The sequence below is a fragment of the Somniosus microcephalus genome, chromosome 5 (assembly GCF_052327205.1).
Source record: "Somniosus microcephalus isolate GS21.2 chromosome 5, FLI_Smic_1.0, whole genome shotgun sequence".
NCBI lineage: Eukaryota > Metazoa > Chordata > Chondrichthyes > Squaliformes > Somniosidae > Somniosus > Somniosus microcephalus.
In genome coordinates, this window is record NC_140991.1 from 250,648,274 (window position 1) to 250,668,595 (window position 20,322).

Consider the following 20,322-nt stretch of genomic DNA (forward strand, 5'->3'; position numbering starts at 1 on the left):
ACCACCCTACCAATTTTTGTATCATCCGCGAACTTACTGATCATACCCTTTACATTCATATCCAAGTCATTAACGTAGACCACAAACAGCAAGGGACCCAGCACCGATCCCTGTGGTACCCCACTGGCCACAGGCTTCCAGTCACAAAAACAACCTTCGACCATCACCCTCTGCCTTCTGCCACTAAGCCAGTTTTGTATCCAATGTGCCAAGGCACCCTGGATTCCATGGGCTCTTACCTTCTTGACCAGTCTCCTGTGCGGGACTTTATCGAAGGCCTTACTGAAATCCATGTATACCACATCCACTGCGTTACCCTCATCCACACACCTAGTCACCCCCTCAAAAAATTCAATCAAATTAGTCAGACATGATCTTCCCTTGACAAAGCCATGTTGACTATCCCTGATTAATCCTTGCCTCTCCAAGTGGAGACAAATTTTGTCCCTCAGGATTTTTTCCAATAATTTTCCTACCACTGATGTTAGGCTCACTGGCCTGTAGTTCCCCGGTTTTTCCCTACTACCCTTCTTGAACTGTACAGAGAGGCAAGGCTATAACAATATAGGGTCAGTTTTCCCAGGGCCAGTGCGAGGAGTGCAATTTGTGGGTAGCACTTTGCCCAGAGGCAGTGTGTGTGAAAGAGAGAGTGAGAAAATGAGGGACAAAAAGAAAGACTACTGATTACTGCACCTTTCTGGGACTGCCATGGGGAAGGTGGCTGTCATTCCTGGGTAGAAGCAGTAATAGTCTTGGGTGTCCCAATGGAGGGAAAGGGCCTTATAATGGCCTCCTCTCCCTCCAATTTGAACCCCAATGACTTACCTGTGTAGGACTCTGTCTCTGCCATGGCCTACAATGCTGCATCTCCAACAATCTTCAGAGGACTTCTGCCTCTTTAATTGCATTCCTGCCTCTTTGGGTGCTGCAACAATGGTCCTACTGCAGCTCAATGGAGTGCTCCCTTTTGGTGGCAGGAATCTTGCTGGAAGCTTTCCATATATATTCGATGAGCCACAATCAAGGGAAATGGTTCTGGGCTGGGATGGAATCGGAGGAGCAGATGGAAGTCCTGCCCCCCGGAGCTTCACCCTGAAGAAGACAATCCCAGTATTTGATTAGTTGTTTACATAGAAAAAATATTGCACAAGAAAGCCATTGGGTCCTTGGTATACCTATCAATTCGTCCAATAAAAAGCGACGAGTTAGGAACGTAACTAAAGGTTTTTATTGACTAAATAACAGAGCCCACCCTCGTGGGTGATCGGGTCCAACAAGGAGGAATACCAGCCAGTCGACTACCTTTATACCTGGGCAGGTAGGTGGAGCCATGGGCGGAGTCGGAGGTGGTCAGCCCAGGTATAACAGCGCGACAAGAGGCGACCTCGTATAGTGATACAACAGTGAGAACAGTGAGAACAATACAACAGTGATAACTATAGTGTAACGATAGTGAACGATAAAAGTGGTTTACCACATTCACCCCTTCTTTAGATTTGAGTCCGGCGGGGTGAAGTTTACTACCAGTTCTGGTATGTCAGTCTGTCCGGAGGCCTCGTAAGCCTCTCCGATCGTCGCAGCGGCGGTGCTGCATTATCCGGTGTTAATGCTGGTGTCTGCGTGGTCGGCGAAGGCTCGTGGGGTTCCGGCATGCCGTCTACCTGGGCTGGAATTGGGGGGGTGGTGGGGGGGGGTAAAGGTGATGTCTCCGGAGTGCCCGAGGGTGCGAGGTCTCGTAAGGAGACAGTGTCCTCCCGCCCGTCTGGGTAAGCCACATAGGCGTACTGGGGGTTGGCGTGCAGGAGGTTCACCCTCTCGACCAGGGGGTCCGTTTTATGGGCCCTCACGTGCTTTCGCAGCAAGACGGGCCCCGGAGAGGTCAGCCAGGTTGGTAGAGTAGTTCCCGTAGTCGACTTCCTGGGGAAAACAAACATTCGTTCATGGGGGGTGGCGTTAACGGCAGTGCAAAGTAGTGACCGGATGGAGTGCAGCGCTGTCGGGAGGACTTCCTGCCAGCGGGAGGTTGGGAGGCCCTTAGACTTTAAGGCTAAGAGGACGGCCTTCCATACCGTCGTGTTCTCTCTTTCCACCTGGCCGTTCCCTCGGGGGTTGTAGCTGGTGGTCCTACTTGCTGCAATACCTCTCGCTAGTAGGAACTGACGGAGTTCCTCGCTCATGAAGGAGGAGCCCCGGTCACTATGTATATAGTTCGGGAACCCGAACAAGGCGAAGAGGTCGTTCAGGCACTTGATGACCGTGGTACTGGTCATGTCTGGGCAGGGGAAGGCAAAAGGGAAACGGGAGTACTCATCAACAATGTTGAGGAAGTACACATTGCGGTCAGATGACGGTAGAGGCCCCTTAAAGTCGATGCTCAGGCGCTCGAAGGGGCGGGTGGCCTTGATCAGGCTTGCTCTGTCCGGCCTATAGAAGTGCGGTTTGCACTCGGCGCAGGTCTGGCAGTTCCTGGTCATGGTCCTGACCTCCTCGATGGAGTAGGTCAGGTTGCGGGCCTTAATGAAATGGTAAAGTCTGGTGACCCCGGGGTGGCAGAGGTCGTTGTGGAGGGTCTGAAGTCTATCAATATGCGCGCTGGTGCATGTAATTCGTGAAAGAGCATCAGGGGGTTCGTTCAGCTTACCTGGCCGGTACAAGATATCATAATCGTAGGTGGATAGCTCGATTCTCCACCTCAAGATCTTGTCATTCTTGATTTTGCCCCTCAGCTTGTTATTAAACATGAAAGCAACCGAACGTTGGTCGGTGAGGAGGGTAAATCGTTTGCCTGCCAGGTAATGCCTCCAGCGCCGTACCGCCTCCACAATTGCCTGGGCTTCCTTCTCGACCGACGAGTGTCGGATCTCGGGGCCCTGTAGGGTCCTTGAGAAGAAGGCCACCGGCCTCCCCTCCTGGTTAAGGGTAGCGGCTAGGGCGAAGTCGGATGCATCGCTCTCCACTTGGAAGGGGATGGACTCATCCACTGCGTGCATTGTGGCCTTGGCTATGTCTCCCTTGATGAGGGAGAAGGCCGCGCACGCTTCCTCCGTGAGGGGGAAGGATGTGGACTTCATGAGGGGTCTGGCTTTGTCCGCATAATTGGGCACCCATTGGGCATAGTAGGCGAAGAGCCCCAGGGTTCTCTTAAGTGCCTTAGGGCAGTGGGGGAGGGGTAGCTCCATGAGGGGGCGCATTCTTTCGGGGTCAGGGCCGATGAGTCCGTTCTCTACTACACAGCCAAGGATGGCAAGGCGCGAGGTGTTAAACGCACATTTCTCCTTATTGTAGGTGAGGTTCAGCCGTTGGGCCGTACGGAGGAATTTCTCCAGATTCACGTCATGGTCCTGCCGGTCGCGGCCGCAGATGGTGACGTTATCTAGATAGGGGAATGTGGCCTGCAGTCCGTTCTGGTCAACCATCATGTCCATCTCCCTTTGGAAGACCGAGACCCCGTTGGTGACACCGAAGGGGACCCTAAGGAAGTGGTATAGGCGCCCATTCGCCTCGAAGGCGGTGTACTGGCGGTCCTCGGGGTGGATAGGGAGTTGGTGGTAGGCCGACTTAAGGTCGATGGTCGAGAATACGCGGTATTGTGCAATCTGATTGACCATGTCAGATATGCGGGGAAGGGGGTATGCGTCCAGCTGGGTGTATCTGTTTATGGTCTGGCTGTAGTCGATGACCAGGCGATTTTTATCGCCGGTCTTAACGACCACGAGCTGGGCACGCCAGGGGCTGTTGCTCCCCTCGATAATGCCCTCTTTCAGGAGGCGCTGCACCTCAGAGCTAATGAAGGCTCTGTCCCCAGCGCTGCACCGCCTGCTCTTGGTAGCGACGGGTTTGCAGTCGGGGGTGAGGTTAGCGAACAGGGAAGGTGGCGGCACCTTGAGGGTGGATAGGCTGCAGGTGTTACGCGGTGGGCGGTTTAACATTCGCTGGTTGTCGACTGTGAGTGGGGGGAGGGGTCCACCGTATGCTAGGGTTACACTTTGGAGGTGGGATTGGAAGTCCAGCCCTAGTAGGACGGCAGCGCAGAGCTGGGGGAGGACGAGGAGTTTAAAATTTTTATACTCCGTACCCTTAACCGACAAGGTCACAACACAGTAGCCGCTAATGTCCGTGGCGTGGGACCTCGATGCCATCGAGATTCGGTTGCGCGTTGGCAGGACAGGGAGGGAGTAGTGGCTCACCGTGTCTGGGTGGATGAAGCTCTCCGTGCTTCCGCTGTCGAACAGGCAGGTCGTGGCGTGGCCGTTTACTTTGATGTCCATCATCGACTTGGACAGGTGGTGTGGGCGGGCTTGATCCAGAGTGACGGAGGCTAGTGTGTAGGTAAGTTGTCGTCTGCGGGCGAGGCGGTCGTCGGGTCCGGAGGCCCGGTGGCAGTCGGGCGTGGTGGGTTAAATGGCGTCTCCCACGAGGTAGGACAAAATGGCGGAGAAGATGGCTGCTCCCATAACTCACATGAGGCACTATTGGGGTCGGTTGCCTTGATCAAAGATGGCCACCCCCATGACTCACGTGTGGGGATGCTGGCCTCAGTTGCCTTGAAAGAAGATGGCCGCCCCCACAGTTCGCATGAGGCACTGCTGGCCTCTGAAGATCCGCTCCTGCAGGCCTTAGAGAAGTGGCCTTTCTTCCTGCAGGTTGAGCAGGTAGAGTTCCTGGCTGGGCAGCGCGACCTCGGGTGCTTCTCCTGGCCGCAAAAGAAGCAGCCGATGGCCCGATCGCGGGTGCCCGATGTCGGAGCCGGTACCGGGGGTGGCGGTCCCGGTCGGATCCGGGACGCCGACGCTGAGGTAGGTCCCGGGGGCGGCGCTGCGAAGGGTATTGCGGTAGGGGTCGGGCCCGAGTCCCAGGGTCGCGAGCAGTACCTGGAAAACGCCTCCTGGTCCTGATGGGCCACCTCTAGGGAGAGAGCGAGGGCTTCAGCTTTGTCCAGGTCGAGGTCATTAGCTTCAAGCAGTCTTTGCCGTGAGTAGTCGGACCGTAGGCCTTTCACAAAGGCATCGCGGATATTATCTTCCGTATTTTCAACAGCCGTCACCGCTTTAAAGTCACAGTTCCTGCCGAGTGCTCTTAGCGCCCGTAAAAATTCAGCTACAGACTCTCCTGGCTGTTGCGGGCGGGATCTTAGGAGGTGCCTGGTGCACATGTAATTTACCGGGCTCCGGTACTGCTGTTTCAGTAGGTTGATAGCGGCCTCGTATGTAGTCGTGTCCTGGATGAGTGCGTATACTCTCGGGCTCGCTTGGGCGTTCAGAACTCTTAGTTTGGATCTCTGAGGGACGCCGGATTCTTCCAGGTAGGATTCGAAGCAGCCCAGCCAGTGTTTGAAGTCGAGGGCTGAGTTTGCTGCCTCTGGGTTTAGATCCAGGTACGGTGGTTTGAGGGCTTGCAGCCAAGCCGGCTGGTGTGGCTGGTGTAGCCCGGTGTCTGAAAGCTGCTGTGGCTGTGCTTCTGGGAGGGCTTCTGGCTGGCCAGTAGTAGACATCTTTAAAATTTAGTCAATAAAATTGATATACCTATCAATTCGTCCAATAAAAAGCGACGAGTTAGGAACGTAACTAAAGGTTTTTATTGACTAAATATCAGAGCCCACCCTCGTGGGTGATCGGGTCCAACAAGGAGGAATACCAGCCAGTCGACTACCTTTATACCTGGGCAGGTAGGTGGAGCCATGGGCGGAGTCGGAGGTGATCAGCCCAGGTATAACAGCGCGACAAGAGGCGACCTCGTATAGTGATGCAACAGTGAGAACAGTGATAACAATACAACAGTGATAACTATAGTGTAACGATAGTGAACGATAAAAGTGGTTTACCACAGTCCTTTGGCCTAGAAATTCGGTTGTGGGTCCGCCAGGGCTTTAGCGCCCGAAATTTTGCGCCGGCGTTAATGCCGCTGCGCCCGATGAAAATTCGGTTGCCCCGGGCCCAGACGGCGGCGGGCGCTAATGGAGTGTTTTTGCGCCTCACTATGGGCGTTCAGTGCAGTTTTGAGGCGCTAATCCCCCGCTGCAGCACCCGAGGCGGTGCGGCAGGCTGGGGTACTGCAGGCCTCCTCCTTCTGTTAAGGAGGAGCTGCCTGCAGCCGACCGCTGGCCGGTCGATTCGCCCGACAAATGAGCCCGGCACCTCGGGGAAGAGCCGGGCTCGCGGGCCACACACATCAGTGCCGCGGGGGGGTGGTGGAGGAGTCCGGGGAGGGAGGTGCGGGCAGGCGGCCGCCGGGAAAGCGGCCGGCTGCCGCTCCACCTTTATGCGCCGGCGCAAAGGAGTGTAACATCCCTTTCAACAATCGTTGGTTGCGGCTGCCACGGGCGAGGCGGCCGCAACTGAATTTGGGCTTGGGGCCGGGTTACCACGGCAACCGGGACGCTGCGCACACCGATGACGTCATCAGTGCCGGCACAGCCCTACTGGCTAACGCCGATGGTAGGGCCCAACGCAATTTCGTTACCAGCTATAATTCCGGCGCAAGACCCTCTAACGCCTCTAATTGGGCGCTAACCCCACCGAATTTCTAGGCCGTTGTGTTTTGCCTGCTCTTTTCAAAACTAATTCCACTCCCCCACTTTCTCCCCATAGCTGTGTATCTCCTTCTCCTTCAAATATTTATCCAATTTCCTTTAAAAGATGCAATGGTCTCCATCTCAGCCACTTTCTGTGACAAAGTATTCCATGCTACTAAAGTCCCTTGTTAAAGAAATCTCTCCCTACATCTTATTACGTCCGTGAATGATTGAGACACGGACAGCAGGAGTTGAACAAAACAAGTCTTTACTGATGGAAGTCAATAGTGAAACTGAAAAAACAGAGGCTCACTAGCGCCTTTTATACAGGGGTGGTCACTGCCGGTACTGCAGTTATTCTCTTAAAGGTACATACACAACAATTCCTCCCCTTTTAGATAAACAGTACATAACATTCATTTAACAACTAAATGATAACTAATTACAATCACAATTACGGTTGCTAGATACATTGATTAAGTTTAAGCAATTATAAGTTCAGTCTTTGAGGAGGCTTCCTGATTCTGTCTGGATAACGCCTCTTTGGGGTATCAGGTTCTTCTGGCAATGTTGAGTCGGGATCAATGTCGTTGTTTGGTTCATCTGCTTCCAATATTACCGGTTCTGCGGTAGCTGCAATTGGAACGTCGATTTCATTACCAGGTGTATCAGATCGTGGTGTGGAGTTGACGTTTTCCAGTGACTAGAATCTGGTCAGCATGGCGTCTTACAATGCTCTCCCCAACGTCCACGGTATACATGAGAGGTCCTTGTTGTGTACAAATCGTTCCTGGCTGCCATTTCTCAGTGCGGCAGTCCCGGGCCAAAACTGGTTGACCTATCTTAAAACTCCTGGTCGGCCTTTCATTCATATTCTGAAACTGCCTGTTCTCCACATCTCTTCAGACGTTTGGCTTAACCAAATCCAAGCGGCATCGTAGTCTTCGATTGAAGAACATCATGGCTGGAGTTTGGTTGGTAACCGCATGTGTCGCATTCCGGTAGGCAAACAAGAAGTTATCCACCTTGCGTTGTAGGGGTATATCTTCATTACACATTGCCTTGATAGCCTTCTTGAATGTTTGGACAAACCTCTTGGCCAATCCATTAGTGGCTGGATGATATGGGGCAGATGTGTAATGCTTAACACCATTGTTCTTTAAGAACATCCGGAACTCTTCAGACACAAACTGTGGTCCATTGTCAGAGCAAATCTGTTCAGGCAGCCCATTCCTGGCGAATATGGTTCGTAAAACTGTGATAGTTTTTTCCGTGGTGGTTGAGGACATTTTTATTACCTCTGGCCACTTTGAATGTGCATCCACCGCAATTAAAAACATCGAGTCCATGAAGGGACCAGCAAAATCAATGTGCACCCTTTGCCATGGAGATGAGGGTCACTCCCATGGATGCAGAGGAGCTTGTGGTGGGGCGTTTTGGACCTTCTGGCATCCTGCCCAGCTCTTGGTCACCTCTTCGATTTCTCTATCGATTCCCGACAACCACACAAACGCTCTGGCTAAGTTCTTCATTTTTACCCCACCCAGATGACCCTCATGAAGCTCATTGAGCACTCTATCCGTCAACTTAGGTGGAATTACTACTCTGGATCCACACATCAAGGTTCCTCACTCCACACTGACAGCTGTTCTCTTCTCGGCGAGAATGCTGGCAGCAGTGGTTCGCCATGTGCTGGCCATCCCTTCACCGTTAAATCATAGACCCGTGATAGTGTCGGGTCATTCCGTGTTTCCTTTTCTATGTTTGCATTCGTCACAGGGAGACAGTCAACGATGGTCGAGTGGAATAACTCCGTTGGATCCACTGCAAGGTCTTCTTCTTCCACCGTCGGCAACGGTAGGTGTGGCAATCCATCAGCATTTCCATGCTGTTTAGTTCCTTTGTACTCGATGTCATATTGGTGTGCCCCTAGGAAAAGGGACCACCTCTGCAGCCGTTGTGCTGTCATTATCGGTACGCCCTTCTGAGGGTTGAAAATGGAGACAAGAGGTTGATGATCGGTTAGTAGAGTAAATTTTTGACCGTGCAGGTAGTGATTGAACTTCTTTACCCCCCACACTAGGCTGAGGGCCTCTCTGTCAATCTGGGCGTAGTTACGCTCGGCAGAAGTTAACGAGCATGACGCAAAAGCTATCGGCCTCTTTCAACCATCAAGGAATTTATGTGACAGTACCGCCCCAATGCCGTAGGGAGACGCATCACACGCCAGTCTGATCGGCAGTGCTGGGTTGTAGTGAGCCAATACTTCTCTTGAAGTGATTAAGTCCTTACTCTTCTGAAAGGCACGCTTACAATCATCGCTCCATTTCCATGCTACCCCCGTTCGTAGCAGGGCGTTCAGTGGGTGCAGAATTGTGGACAAATTCGGCAAAAACCTATGGTAGTAATTCACCAATCCGAGGAATGACCTCAGTTGCGACACATTTTCAGGCGCCGGGGCCTTAACAACTGCTTCAATTTTGTCAGGGGACTTATGTAACCCCTCTTCATCAATCACGTGGCCACAATACGATATCTGTTTCTTAAAAAATTCGCACTTGGGGCGGTTGGCTCGCAGCCCATGTTCTCGTAGTCTAGTGAGCACCTGTTCTAGGTTGTTAAGATGTTCACTGTCATCTTCACCTGTCACAAGGATGTCGTCCAAGTAACACTGAGTCCCCGGAATCCCTTGCAGGACTTGTTCCATCGCTCTTTGCCATATCGCCGGAGCCGATGCTACTCCGAATACCAATCGATGATACTGGTAAAGACCTTTGTGAGTGTTTATCGTGAGATATTTCCTAGAGGACTCTTCAACCTCCATCTGCAAATATGTTTGTGCTAGGTCAATTTTTGTAAAACGCTTCCCTCCAGACAGTGAGGCGATGATGTCTTCTATCCTTGGAAGAGGATATTGTACTGCGTGAAGGACTGGGTTCACCGTCACCTTGAAATCCCCACAGATGCGAATCTTCCTTGGCTCCCCAGACTTATTGCTTAACGTTTTCTTCATGACAGGAACGATGGGTGTCGCCCACTCGCTCCAGTCGACCTTAGACAACACGCCTGCCTTCTCCAGATTCTCCAGCTCTGCCTCGACGGCTGGGCGAATTGCATACGGTACCGGTCTTGCTTTGAAAAACTTGGGAACTGCATTCTCTTCTATTTTTATCGAGGCGGCTACGCCTTTAAGCGTGCCCAGTTCTTGTTGAAATACCTCTTTGGTGCTAGCTAAGATTGTTGACAATCGTCCAGGAGTGACGTCTTCATCTTTTTTACCGTCCACCGTCATTGCATGAATGGAGTGCCAATCTAAGTTTATCTTCCTGATCCATTCCCGTCCCAATAACGGTGGTCCACCATTTGGCAGTATGTAGAGATACAATTTCCGTATTTTCTTGCCATTGTATTCGACAGGCACCCTTATTTTTCCTCTGGGTTATACTTTTTGCCCCGTATACGTCGTCAAGATGATGGATGTCTCTCTCAAGGATATGTGTGAAAATAGCCGCTTGTAGTCTCGTCAATTCATGACGGTTAGCGCTGATCCTGTATCCAATTCCATTTTAACTTGGGACCCTGCTATCGTGAGGGTGACCCAAATGGTTCGGTGATCCTCTTTTGCGATTACATTGTGAAGTTTGAGACAGCTTAGACTCCTGTTCCCGGATTCACTATCGCTCATCTGGTCTTCGGAACTACTGTCCGTCATCTTTTGTACTTTCTTGTACGGTTCCTTAGTAGCCTTTTTGTTGTCGCTGGTCATCTTCCCAGACCTGCAAACTCGTGCAATGTGTCCCATCCTCGTCCCGCATTGCCTGCATATTTTGTCCTTGGACCAGCAGTCCTTCTGGTCATGGTTAGTTCTGCCGCAGTGATAACATTTTGTAAATCCCCGTGTCATTTCGTGGGTGCCGTATTCCTGTGGTTTTTGTTGAGTTTCTGCAGCTCCCCTGGCTGCTGCTTCATACGATACTGCCACGCTGAAAGCCTTATCTGGCGTCAGCTCTTTCTCTGAGAGTAACTTCTTCTGTGTTCCTTCACTCAGGAGTCCACAGACAAATTTGTCCCGTAGGGTATCTGCCAGTCCTGCTCCGAACTGGCAGTGCTTTGATAGCTTGCGTAGTGCCGTAAGGTACTCAGCATTGCTCTCATCTTTATGCTGAGTTCTCCTGTGGAATTTAAATCTTTCTGCTATCAACAGCGGTGCAGGGTTTAGGTGTTCCTGTAGGACAGCAACAATTTCGTTAAAACTCTTCGCCTTCGGTTTGGCTGGAGTAATCAGGTCCCGCAATAGGCCGTACGTTCTAGCGCCCATTAAGTTTAGCAATATCGATGCCTTTTTCTCCTCCGCTATTTCGTTTGCCTCAAAATATACCTCGACTCTTTCCACATACGTGGTCCAGTCCTCTATTGTATTATCAAAAGCAGTGATACAGCCAGTCTTCGGCATCTTGCAAATCTAAAATGGCGCCTCCCGCGCTTTGCCTTCTTCCCCGCTGATTAAGATGGCGCCTCCCGCGCTTTGCCTTCTTCCCCGCTGTTGTTAGCGCTGTTTTCCGCGGTTCCCGTTGCAACCTGCAGCTCTTCGCGGTTTCTTGCACGTTTAATATTTATTTTTTTATTTTTTATTATTTTCCCGTCGTGGAACAACCCTGTGGGACTCTTGCCTCCCTCTTCGCGGGTCTATACGCAGCCCGGCTTTGTAGCACCGGCCGCGCCCTGTGTGCTCCACCCTCTCTCTCTCTTCTTCCCGACAACGCTGCTCGGCCCCGTTGCAAGCCACCCGCTCAAGTTCGCGACCGCCGCAGCCCAGGAAGGATCAGTGCACTACCTGCCACCAGCCCGATTAGCTGAAGCACCGTCGACAGGAACCAGGCCCCGCTTCCGACAGCTTCTCCAGCAATCATCAACTCCGCAAACACAGGGGCGGATGCCCACGGTCGACGCCCGTTTCTACTGCCTCTTACTTTCTTTTCTTTCTGGCCTCGACCTCTGCTCACTTCGCTGTAGGAATGGATCCCAGGAGGTGGAGCAGACTGTAGGTAGGTTCGTATCTGCTCGTCGCCAGTATTACGTCCGTGAATGATTGAGACACAGACAGCAGGAGTTGAACAAAACAAGTCTTTACTGATGGAAGTCAATAGTGAAACTGAAAACAACAAAGGCTCACTAGCGCCTTTTATACAGGGGTGGTCACTGCCGGTACTGCAGTTATTCTCTTAAAGGTACATACACAACACATCTCTCCTCACTCTCTGTGACAAGCTTAAATTGATGGCCTCTCTACTGAATCCCCAACTAGTCTCTTCCTATTCACACTATCAAAATCCGACTTATTTTTAAAAACCTCTATTAATTCTCTTCATCTTTTCTGGTCCAGTGGAAAATATCCCAGTATCTTAAGTGTCTCCTCATAACTTTGTGTCCTTGCTGCTGTATTTCCCCTTATATCACATACCCACATGTTTCTAACAAGCTTCTTGTGAGGCACCGTATCAAATGCATTCTGAAAGTCCACATACATTACATCTACTGCATTACCTTTATCTAGTTCATAGAAACATAGAAGATAGGAGCAGGAGTGAAGAAATTCCTCCTCATCTCTGCCCTAACTGGCTTAACCCTTATCCTTAGACTGTGACCCCTGGTTCTGGACTCCCCGACCATCGGAACATCCTTCCAGCATCTAGTCTGTCTAGTCCTGTTAGAATTTTATAAGTTTCGATGAGATCCCCTCTCATTCTTCTAAACTCCAGCGACTACAAGCCCAATCGACCCAATCTCTCCTCATACGTCGTTCCTTCTCCAAAAAATGATTAAATTTGTCAGACATAACTTATCTTTAACAACAGCGCCATGCTAGTTGCCCTGAATTAACCCGTGTATTTCTAAATGTACATTTATTTTATCTCGAATTATGGATTCTAATAGTTTGGCCACCATAGTGTTAGACTAACTGGTCTATAGAGGAGTAGGGTTGGAAAGGCAGAGTGATGGGGATGTGATGAGAGGCACAGCTGGCTGAAGTTGAGTATGGCTTTCTACTCACCTTTCTAAATCTAATGAGATCATTGAAATGTTTGCGGCACTGCATCCAGGTCCTCCTGACCATATCCCTGCTGTTGACCTCCTCTGCATTTTGGAGACAGGCTCCTTTGGTCTCATGGGGAGGTCTCTTCCACCCATTGGCAGGGAAGAGGACCTCCCTGCGTGCTCTGAGAACCTGGGTACAGCCCTCTGCCTCTGTGCAGCCATCTCTCCAACTGTTTGGAGCAATCAAAACCAACAGTGTGCTGCCTGCACAGTCCTAGATGAACCTTCAAATGCAATGTGTCCATGGGTCCTTTAAATATCCTGGCTGAAAATGTGTCATGAATTATATCATCAGACCTGCACCATTTAATTGGACCGGGTAACGCGCAGGGTGGGCTTAACAGGCCCCATTATCGCAAAGTCGATTTCTGCAGCAGAATGGAAGCAACAACAGGATCGCGATCCACCACGCTGACCGCCTGCACCCGACCCACCCAGGTTCAGAAAATTTCAGCCTACCTCTTTGAGCAAGCTTTTGGTTATCTGCCCTAATTTCTCCTTATGTGGCTCAGTGTCAAATTTTGTTTTATAATGCTCCTGTGAAGTGGCTTGGGACGTTTTACTACATTAAAGGTGCCGTATAAATACAAGTTGTTGTTGTTAAAGGAGGAGAGAGAAGTAGAGAGGGTTAGGGAGGGAATTCAAGAACTTAGAGCCTAGGCAGTTAACAGCACGGCCACAAATGATGGAGCAAATGAAATAGCACAAAGGCCAGAATTGGAAGAGCGCAGAGATCTCAAAGAATTGCAGCGTTGGTGGAGGTTACAGAGATAGGGAGGGGTGAGACCATGGAGAGATTTGAAAACAAGGATGGGAATTTAAAAATTGAGACGTTGTCGGACCGGGAGCCAATGTAGGCCAGTGAGTGCAGGGCTGATGGATTAACAGGACTTAATGCGAGTTAGGATTCGTGCAGCAGAATTTTGGATGAGCTCAAGTTTATAGAGGGTGCAAGAAGGGAGGCTGGCCAGGAGAGCATTGGCATAGTCAAGTCTAGAGGTAACAAAGGTATGGATGAGGGTTTCAGCAACAGATGAGCTGAGGTGGAGTAGGGTGATGTTACAGAGGTGGAGGTAGGAGGGCTAGGTGATGGCACGGATCCGTGGTCGGAAGCTCATTTCGGGGCCAAAAACCAAGGTTGCGAAGGGTCTGGTTCAGCCTCAAACAGTTGCCAGGGAGAGGGATGTAGTCGGTGGAAGTTTGTGGCAGGGACCAAAGGCAATGGCTTCGGTCTTCCCAACACTTAGTTGGAGGAAATTTCTGCTTATTCAGTGCTGGATGATGGTCAAGCAGTGTGACAATTTAGAGTCAGAGAAGGGGTCAAGAGAGGTGGTGGTGAGGTAGAGCTGGGTGTCATCATGTGGTATCTGACGTGTTTTTGCATGATGTCACTGAGGGGCAGCATGTAGAGGAGAAATAGGAGGGGCTAAGGATAATTCCTTGGGGGCTCCAGAAGTAACGGTGCAGGAGCGGGAAGAGAAGCCATTGCAGGTGAATCTCTGGCTATGACTGGATAGATGAGAATCGAACCAGGCGAGCACAGTCCTACCCAGCTGGATGGAGGAGAGGTGTTGAAGGGGCATATTGTGGTCAATCATGTCAAAGGCTGCAGAAAGGTCGAGAAGGACAAGGCGGGATAGTTTATCACTGTCACAGTCACATAGGATGTCATTTGTGACTTTGATAACGGCTGTTTCAGTACTGTGGCAGGGGCGGAAACCTGATTGGAAGGAGGGATTCAAACATGGAGTTCCAGGAAAGAAGGTTTCAAAACTAAAATTGATACTTTTTTTTTGTTAGGCAAAGGTATTAAGGCTTACAGAAGCTAGGCGGGTAGATGGAGTTAAGATACAAATCAGCCATGATCTAACTGAATGGCGGAACAGGCTCGAGGGGCTGAAAGGTCTACCCCGGTCCTATCTTCCTAATTTGCCATCGGGGCTTGTTGAGCAGGAATTTCATTGTTTGTTGGCAAAATGTTCACATTAGTCCTGTTTCTCAGTGGACATTTCACCAGCTCAGTTACATTTTCTGGGAGCCCGAGGGGTATTTTTTACCCTTTGAATCCATAATTTTCTATCACATTTTCAACCCTCCCCTCCCCACACCCTGTGAATGCATTTGTTTTTGATGACACGTGTTAATCCATATCATTACATCTGATATCCAGATGAATCCATTGCTGCAATTTGTTCAGAAGTAATGGAAAACCTCAAACTTGGTCACATTGGATCAGAAACTGCACACTCAGTTGGAAACACTTTTAAGACTTCTAGAAATCAGGCTATAATCCTTCAAGCATAAGAGTGACCTATTTTTTCACTAAATAAATAAGTGCTGTATTTCAGTGCAGTCTTTGTTTGGACAAGAGAAAAGGACTAAGTTAGATCATGTGGTCATGTTAGGTTTGTGAGTTTGTTGGAAAATCTGCATCTTGATTTTCTCTAAATTCATGTAAAATCCTCAATTTCATCATGCAGCAATGCTCAGCACATCATGATGGTGAATGCCCAGTATCTTTCAGCCAATGTCCCAGACTCCTCCATCATCATCCCTGGGTATGTCCTGTCCCACTGACAGGACAGACCCACCAGAGGTGGCAGCACAGTGGTATACAGTGCAGAGGGTGCGGCACTGAGAGTCATCAACATTGACTCCGGACCCCATGAAATCTTATGGCATCAGGTAAAACATGGGCAAGAAAACCTCCTGCTGATTACCACCTCCAGCCCTCCCTCAGCTGATGAATCAGTACTCCTCCATGTTGAACACCACTTGGAAGAAGCACTGAGAGTAGCAAGGGCACAAAATGTACTCTGGGTGGGGGACTCCAATGTTCATCAACAGGAGTGGCTCAGTAGCCCCACTACTGACTGAGCTGGCCGAGTCCTAAAGGATATAGCAGCCAGACTGGGCCTGCTGCAGGTGGTGAGAGAACCAACACAAGGGAAAAATCTACTTGACCTCATCCTCGCCAATCTAGCTGTCGCAGATGCATCTGGCCATGACAACATTGGTAGCAGTGACCACCGCACAGTCCTTGTGGAGACGAAGTCCCGTCATCACACTGGGGACACCCTCCATTGTGTTGCATGGCACTATCACCGTGCTAAATGGGAACGATTCAGAACAGATCTGGGCATCCATGAGGCGCAATGGGCCATCAGCAGCAGCAGAATTGTATTCCACCACAATCTGTAACCTCATGGCCCGGCATATACCTCACTCTACCATTACCATCAAACCAGAGGACCAACCCTGATCCAATGAGGAGTGTAGAAGAGCATGCCAGGAGCAGCACCAGGCGTGCCTAAAAATGAGGTGCCAATCTGGGGAAGCTGCAACATAGGACTACATGCATGCTAAAAAGCAGAAGCAGTGACCCTACAAGCAACAGATCAGATCAAAGCTCTGCAGTCCTGCCACATCCAGTCGTGAATGGTGGTGGACCATTAAACAACTAACGGGAGGAGGAGGCTCCATGAATATCCCCATCCTCGATGGCGGAGCCTAGCACACGAGTGCAAAAGACAAGGCTGAAGCATTTGCAACAGTCACTGAAGGTAAGCATGCAGGTGCAGCAGGCGGTTAAGAAGGCAAATGGTATGTTGGCCTTCATAGTGAGAGGATTCGAGTACAGGAGCAAGGATGTCTTGCTGCAGTTGTACAGGGCCTTGGTGAGACCACACCTTGAGTATTGTGTGCAGTTTTGATCGCCTTATCTGAGGAAGGATGTTCTTGCCATGGAGAGAGTGCAGCGAAGATTCACCAGACTGATACCTGGGATGGCAGGAATGGCGTATGAGGAGAGATTGGGTCGATTAGGCTTATATTCACTAGAGTTTAGAAGAATGAGAGGGGATCTCATTGAAACTTAGAAAATTCTAACAGGACTAGACAGACTAGATGCAGGAAGGATGTTACCGATGGAAGGGGAGTCCAGAACCAGGGGTCACAGTCTAAGGATAAAGGGTAAGCCATTTAGGACTGAGATGAGGAGGAATTTCTTCACCTAGAGAGTGGTGAACCTGTGGAATTCTCTGCCACACAGGGCAGTTGAGGCCAATTCATTAAATATATTCAAGAAGTAGTTGGATATATTTCTTGAGGCTAAAGGGATCAAGGGATATGGGAGAAAGCAGGGACAGGGTATTGAATTTCGATGATCAGCCATGATCTCATTAAATGGCGGAGCGGGCTCGAGGGGCCGAATGGCCTACTCCTGCTCCTATCTTCTATGTTTCAACCATCTTCAGCCAGTAGTACCGAGTTGATGATTCGTATCTCTTGAGGTCCCTACCATCACAGGAGCCAGTCTTTAGCCAATTTGATTCACTGCACGTGATATCAAGAAACGGCTGAGCGCACTGGATACAGCAAAGGCTATAGGCCCTGACAACATCCCGGCTATTGTGCTGAAGACTTGTGATCTAGAATTAGCCGTGCCTCTAGCCAAGCTGTTCCAGTGCACTACAACACTGGCATCTACCTGAGAATGTGGAAAATTGCCCAGGTGTGTCCTGTCCTCAAAAAGTATGACAAATCTAATGGGGCCAATTACCACCCCATCAGTCTACTCTCAATCATCAGCAAAGTGATGGAAAGTGTCATCGACAGTGCTATCAAGCAGCACTTACTCAACAATAACCTGCTCACATATGCTCAGTTTGGGTTCCGCCAGGACCACTCGGCTCCAGACCTCATTGCAGCTTTGGTCCAAACATGGACAAAAGAGCTGAATTCCAGAGGTGAGGTGAGAGTGACTGCCCTTGACATCAAGGCAGCATTTGACCGAGTGTGGCATCAAGGAGCCCTAGTAAAATTGAAGTCAAAGGGAATCAAGGAGAAAACTCTCCACTAGCTGGAGTCATACCTAGCATAAAGGAAGCTGGTTGTAGTGATTGAAGGTCAATCATTTCAGCCACAGGACATCGCTGCAGGAGTTCCTCAAGGCAGTGTCCTAGGCTCAACCATCTTTAGCTGGTTCATCAATAACCTTCCCTCCATCATAAGGTCAGAAGTGGGGATGAATAGTGATATAACATTAGCAATGCTCTAGTCCTTCGGCACTACCCCTGTATTCAATGAGGATTGAAAGATTGTGACCAATGCATATGGTATTTATACCTTTGCTTCTTTCAGCAACCTAGAATGCATTCTATCTGGACCAGGTGACTTACCAACTTTCAGTAATGCTAATCTTTTTAGTACATCTTCTCTATCTATTACTATCCTGTCCATAAATTCCCTCTTCTCTTTTAGTGTAACCTTCGCATTCAATGCCATCTTTCTTATCACCCCCTCTATCCCTCTTCCATCCCCTTCCCCCATTGTCCTCCTCTCCTCCCTTCCCTTCTCATTCCCTGATGCTCACCTTCCTGTTGCCCCCCCCACTTCCCCTCTCTCTCCCCTTCTCTCTCGCACAACCCTCAACTTCTCTTCCCACTCACCATCCCCTCCCCCACTCACCTTTCCTCCTCCCATCTGCCTTCTCCCCTCCGCTTTCCACGCAGCTTGATCCGAATACTGTACCTGGCCTTGACACTTTGTATACAAAACCAAGGGAGATCGACTAAGTAATTGGCTAAAGTTGGTTTTGGAGCCTGCATTGCAAGTTTGCAACATTGCTGTTTATATGCTGCACTCAAAATATCTCCAAATTTTTCATAGTTTCTGCAGACTGTTTTCAACGGGTTGTGTATCCTGGCAGACACACTGGGACGGGCGATGTGGATCCTGTCACTTAGAGATCTCTTCTTCTCAGTCCTGGCTTTCCCTGTTGGCACTGTAAGTAGAAATTCTTTTCATTGTTCTGTAAATTGCCATGTGTTTACAAGAAACTAGGAACAAGGGGGAGTTCATTTTAAAGTTAAAATTTTATATTTGAAGAGTGTAATGATATTAGCTGTTCTCTTGCCTCCATCTTATAATTCCACATGTAATTGTGAATTCCCCAGATCCAGGGCATACAATTAGTTGGTAATGTTGAAACATGACCATACTATTTTGAGAGTTCAGGAGAATGGAGCAGATGACTTTAATCAAGGAGGTTTAGAATCCTATTCAAACTGTGGTATTTTTTCTAATGTTGCATCAAGATGTTTACAATTTTCACAGGACACCTTTTTGTACCAAGCAGACTTTCTGTTTTCCTAGAAACAGTGAATGAGGATGACACACTGCAATGAGTTATCTTACAAAACATTTATCATTTTTAATGAGATTCCCTCTGTACATCCGACAGGAGTCTTTCAACCTTTTAGTTTATAACCTATTGTATCACCCTTATTGTATCACTCTTATGTTCCTGGTTTCTTTTTTCACTTCACTCAGAAAATAGCTAACTATCCTCGTATAGAAGACAATGTCAGTCTTCTATACGAGGACACAGAGGTCTAGATTTTCTGATCTGGATGATCCATTTTACTGCCACAATTCAGGCAGCCTGGTCGGAATATGGGCCGCTGTTCGATTCCACCAGCATTTCACCCACTTTAGCACCTGATCCATTTTCTATCATTATTTCAGGCAGTTGGGGGAATTACCTGCCCATTTTTGGGTGCCAGTAATGATGTGATCGTGTCATATACCCAGTTTATGTCATTTCTCCCTCGTTTGTACTAATTTATATTCTCATCCACATTAAATGTGCTTTTTGTAGGATGAATAAGAATGTACGTAAAGGAACATTTCCAGTTGAAGGCTGAGCTTTCCCATTACACTGCCTCATGGGTTACACGATTGAAGCTTTAACAGTGTGAGAGGATGCCATTTTAAGTGCCAGGCATGCTTTCTCTGCAGATTCTTGGAAGGTGTGGCTGGCTCCACTTACCTTGCCTGACCTAGTAAGGTCATTAACCTCTTCCTGCACTGTCCTAGCCATGTTTAGGGTGGTTGAGTTGTCTCATTGACGACTCATTGTCCTAGCCTCCTCCCCGTAGCGGGTCAGGAATGCGATGTCTTAATCAGCCCGCTCTTCAGAGTGACTTTAACGTAATGGCCCCAATTAAACCAGCCACGTACGTTTCCCATCCATATTAAAGGGTGCGGGTCTGATGTCGTCATCGATGAATCAGTTCCAGTGCCCATATTTAAAGCAGCCTTGCATACAACTCATTTGAAGGTTGGTAAAGGAGTGTGGAAGGAGCATTGGAAAGGTTGGAGTTATTGTGCAAAGTGAAAAATATGAATACCGAAAGGCAGAGGGCTGCATCCCGCTTTATAGATTCCTCGCTACATGTTCTGGTTGAGGCAGTAAGAACACGCAGGGAGGTCCTCTTCCCAGCAGATGGATGCAGGAGACCTCCCAAAGAGACCAAAAGGGCCTGGCTGGAAATAGCAGAGGAGGTCAGCAGCAGGGAGATCATGAGGAGGACCTGGATCCTGTGCAGGAAAAGATTCAATGACCTGATGAGGTCAGGAAAGGTGAGTGCAAAGCCACACTCACCTTCATCCTGATGTGCCTGTCACCACATCCCCATCACTCTGCCTTCCCAAGCCTACTCCTGCACATCGTTCCTCACACCAACATACCTTCCAGGTCCACCCATCCTTCTCTCTCTATGTACATTATCACATCCCCATCTGACTAACACACCTCACACTCACCCTCATCCTAATGCAATCATACCAAGTAACACCACAAATGGAGGCCATTTAACATTGGCACCCCACTCCTTCATAGTCACTCTCTACAGATGTAACCCATCCAGTCA

The 20,322-nt window shown here is 49.4% G+C and overlaps 1 protein-coding gene across 2 annotated transcripts in view; it reads left to right on the forward strand.

The window, feature by feature from the left end:
• LOC147117647 (androgen-dependent TFPI-regulating protein-like) overlaps positions 1–20,322 on the forward strand; it is a 224,877-nt gene that overhangs the window by 41,225 nt on the left and 163,330 nt on the right. For both annotated transcript variants that reach the window (XM_085988807.1, XM_085988806.1), the window contains exon 2: positions 18,278–18,394. In XM_085988807.1, the coding sequence (XP_085844933.1) occupies positions 18,278–18,394 (117 nt within the window). The remainder of the gene's footprint in view (positions 1–18,277; positions 18,395–20,322) is intronic.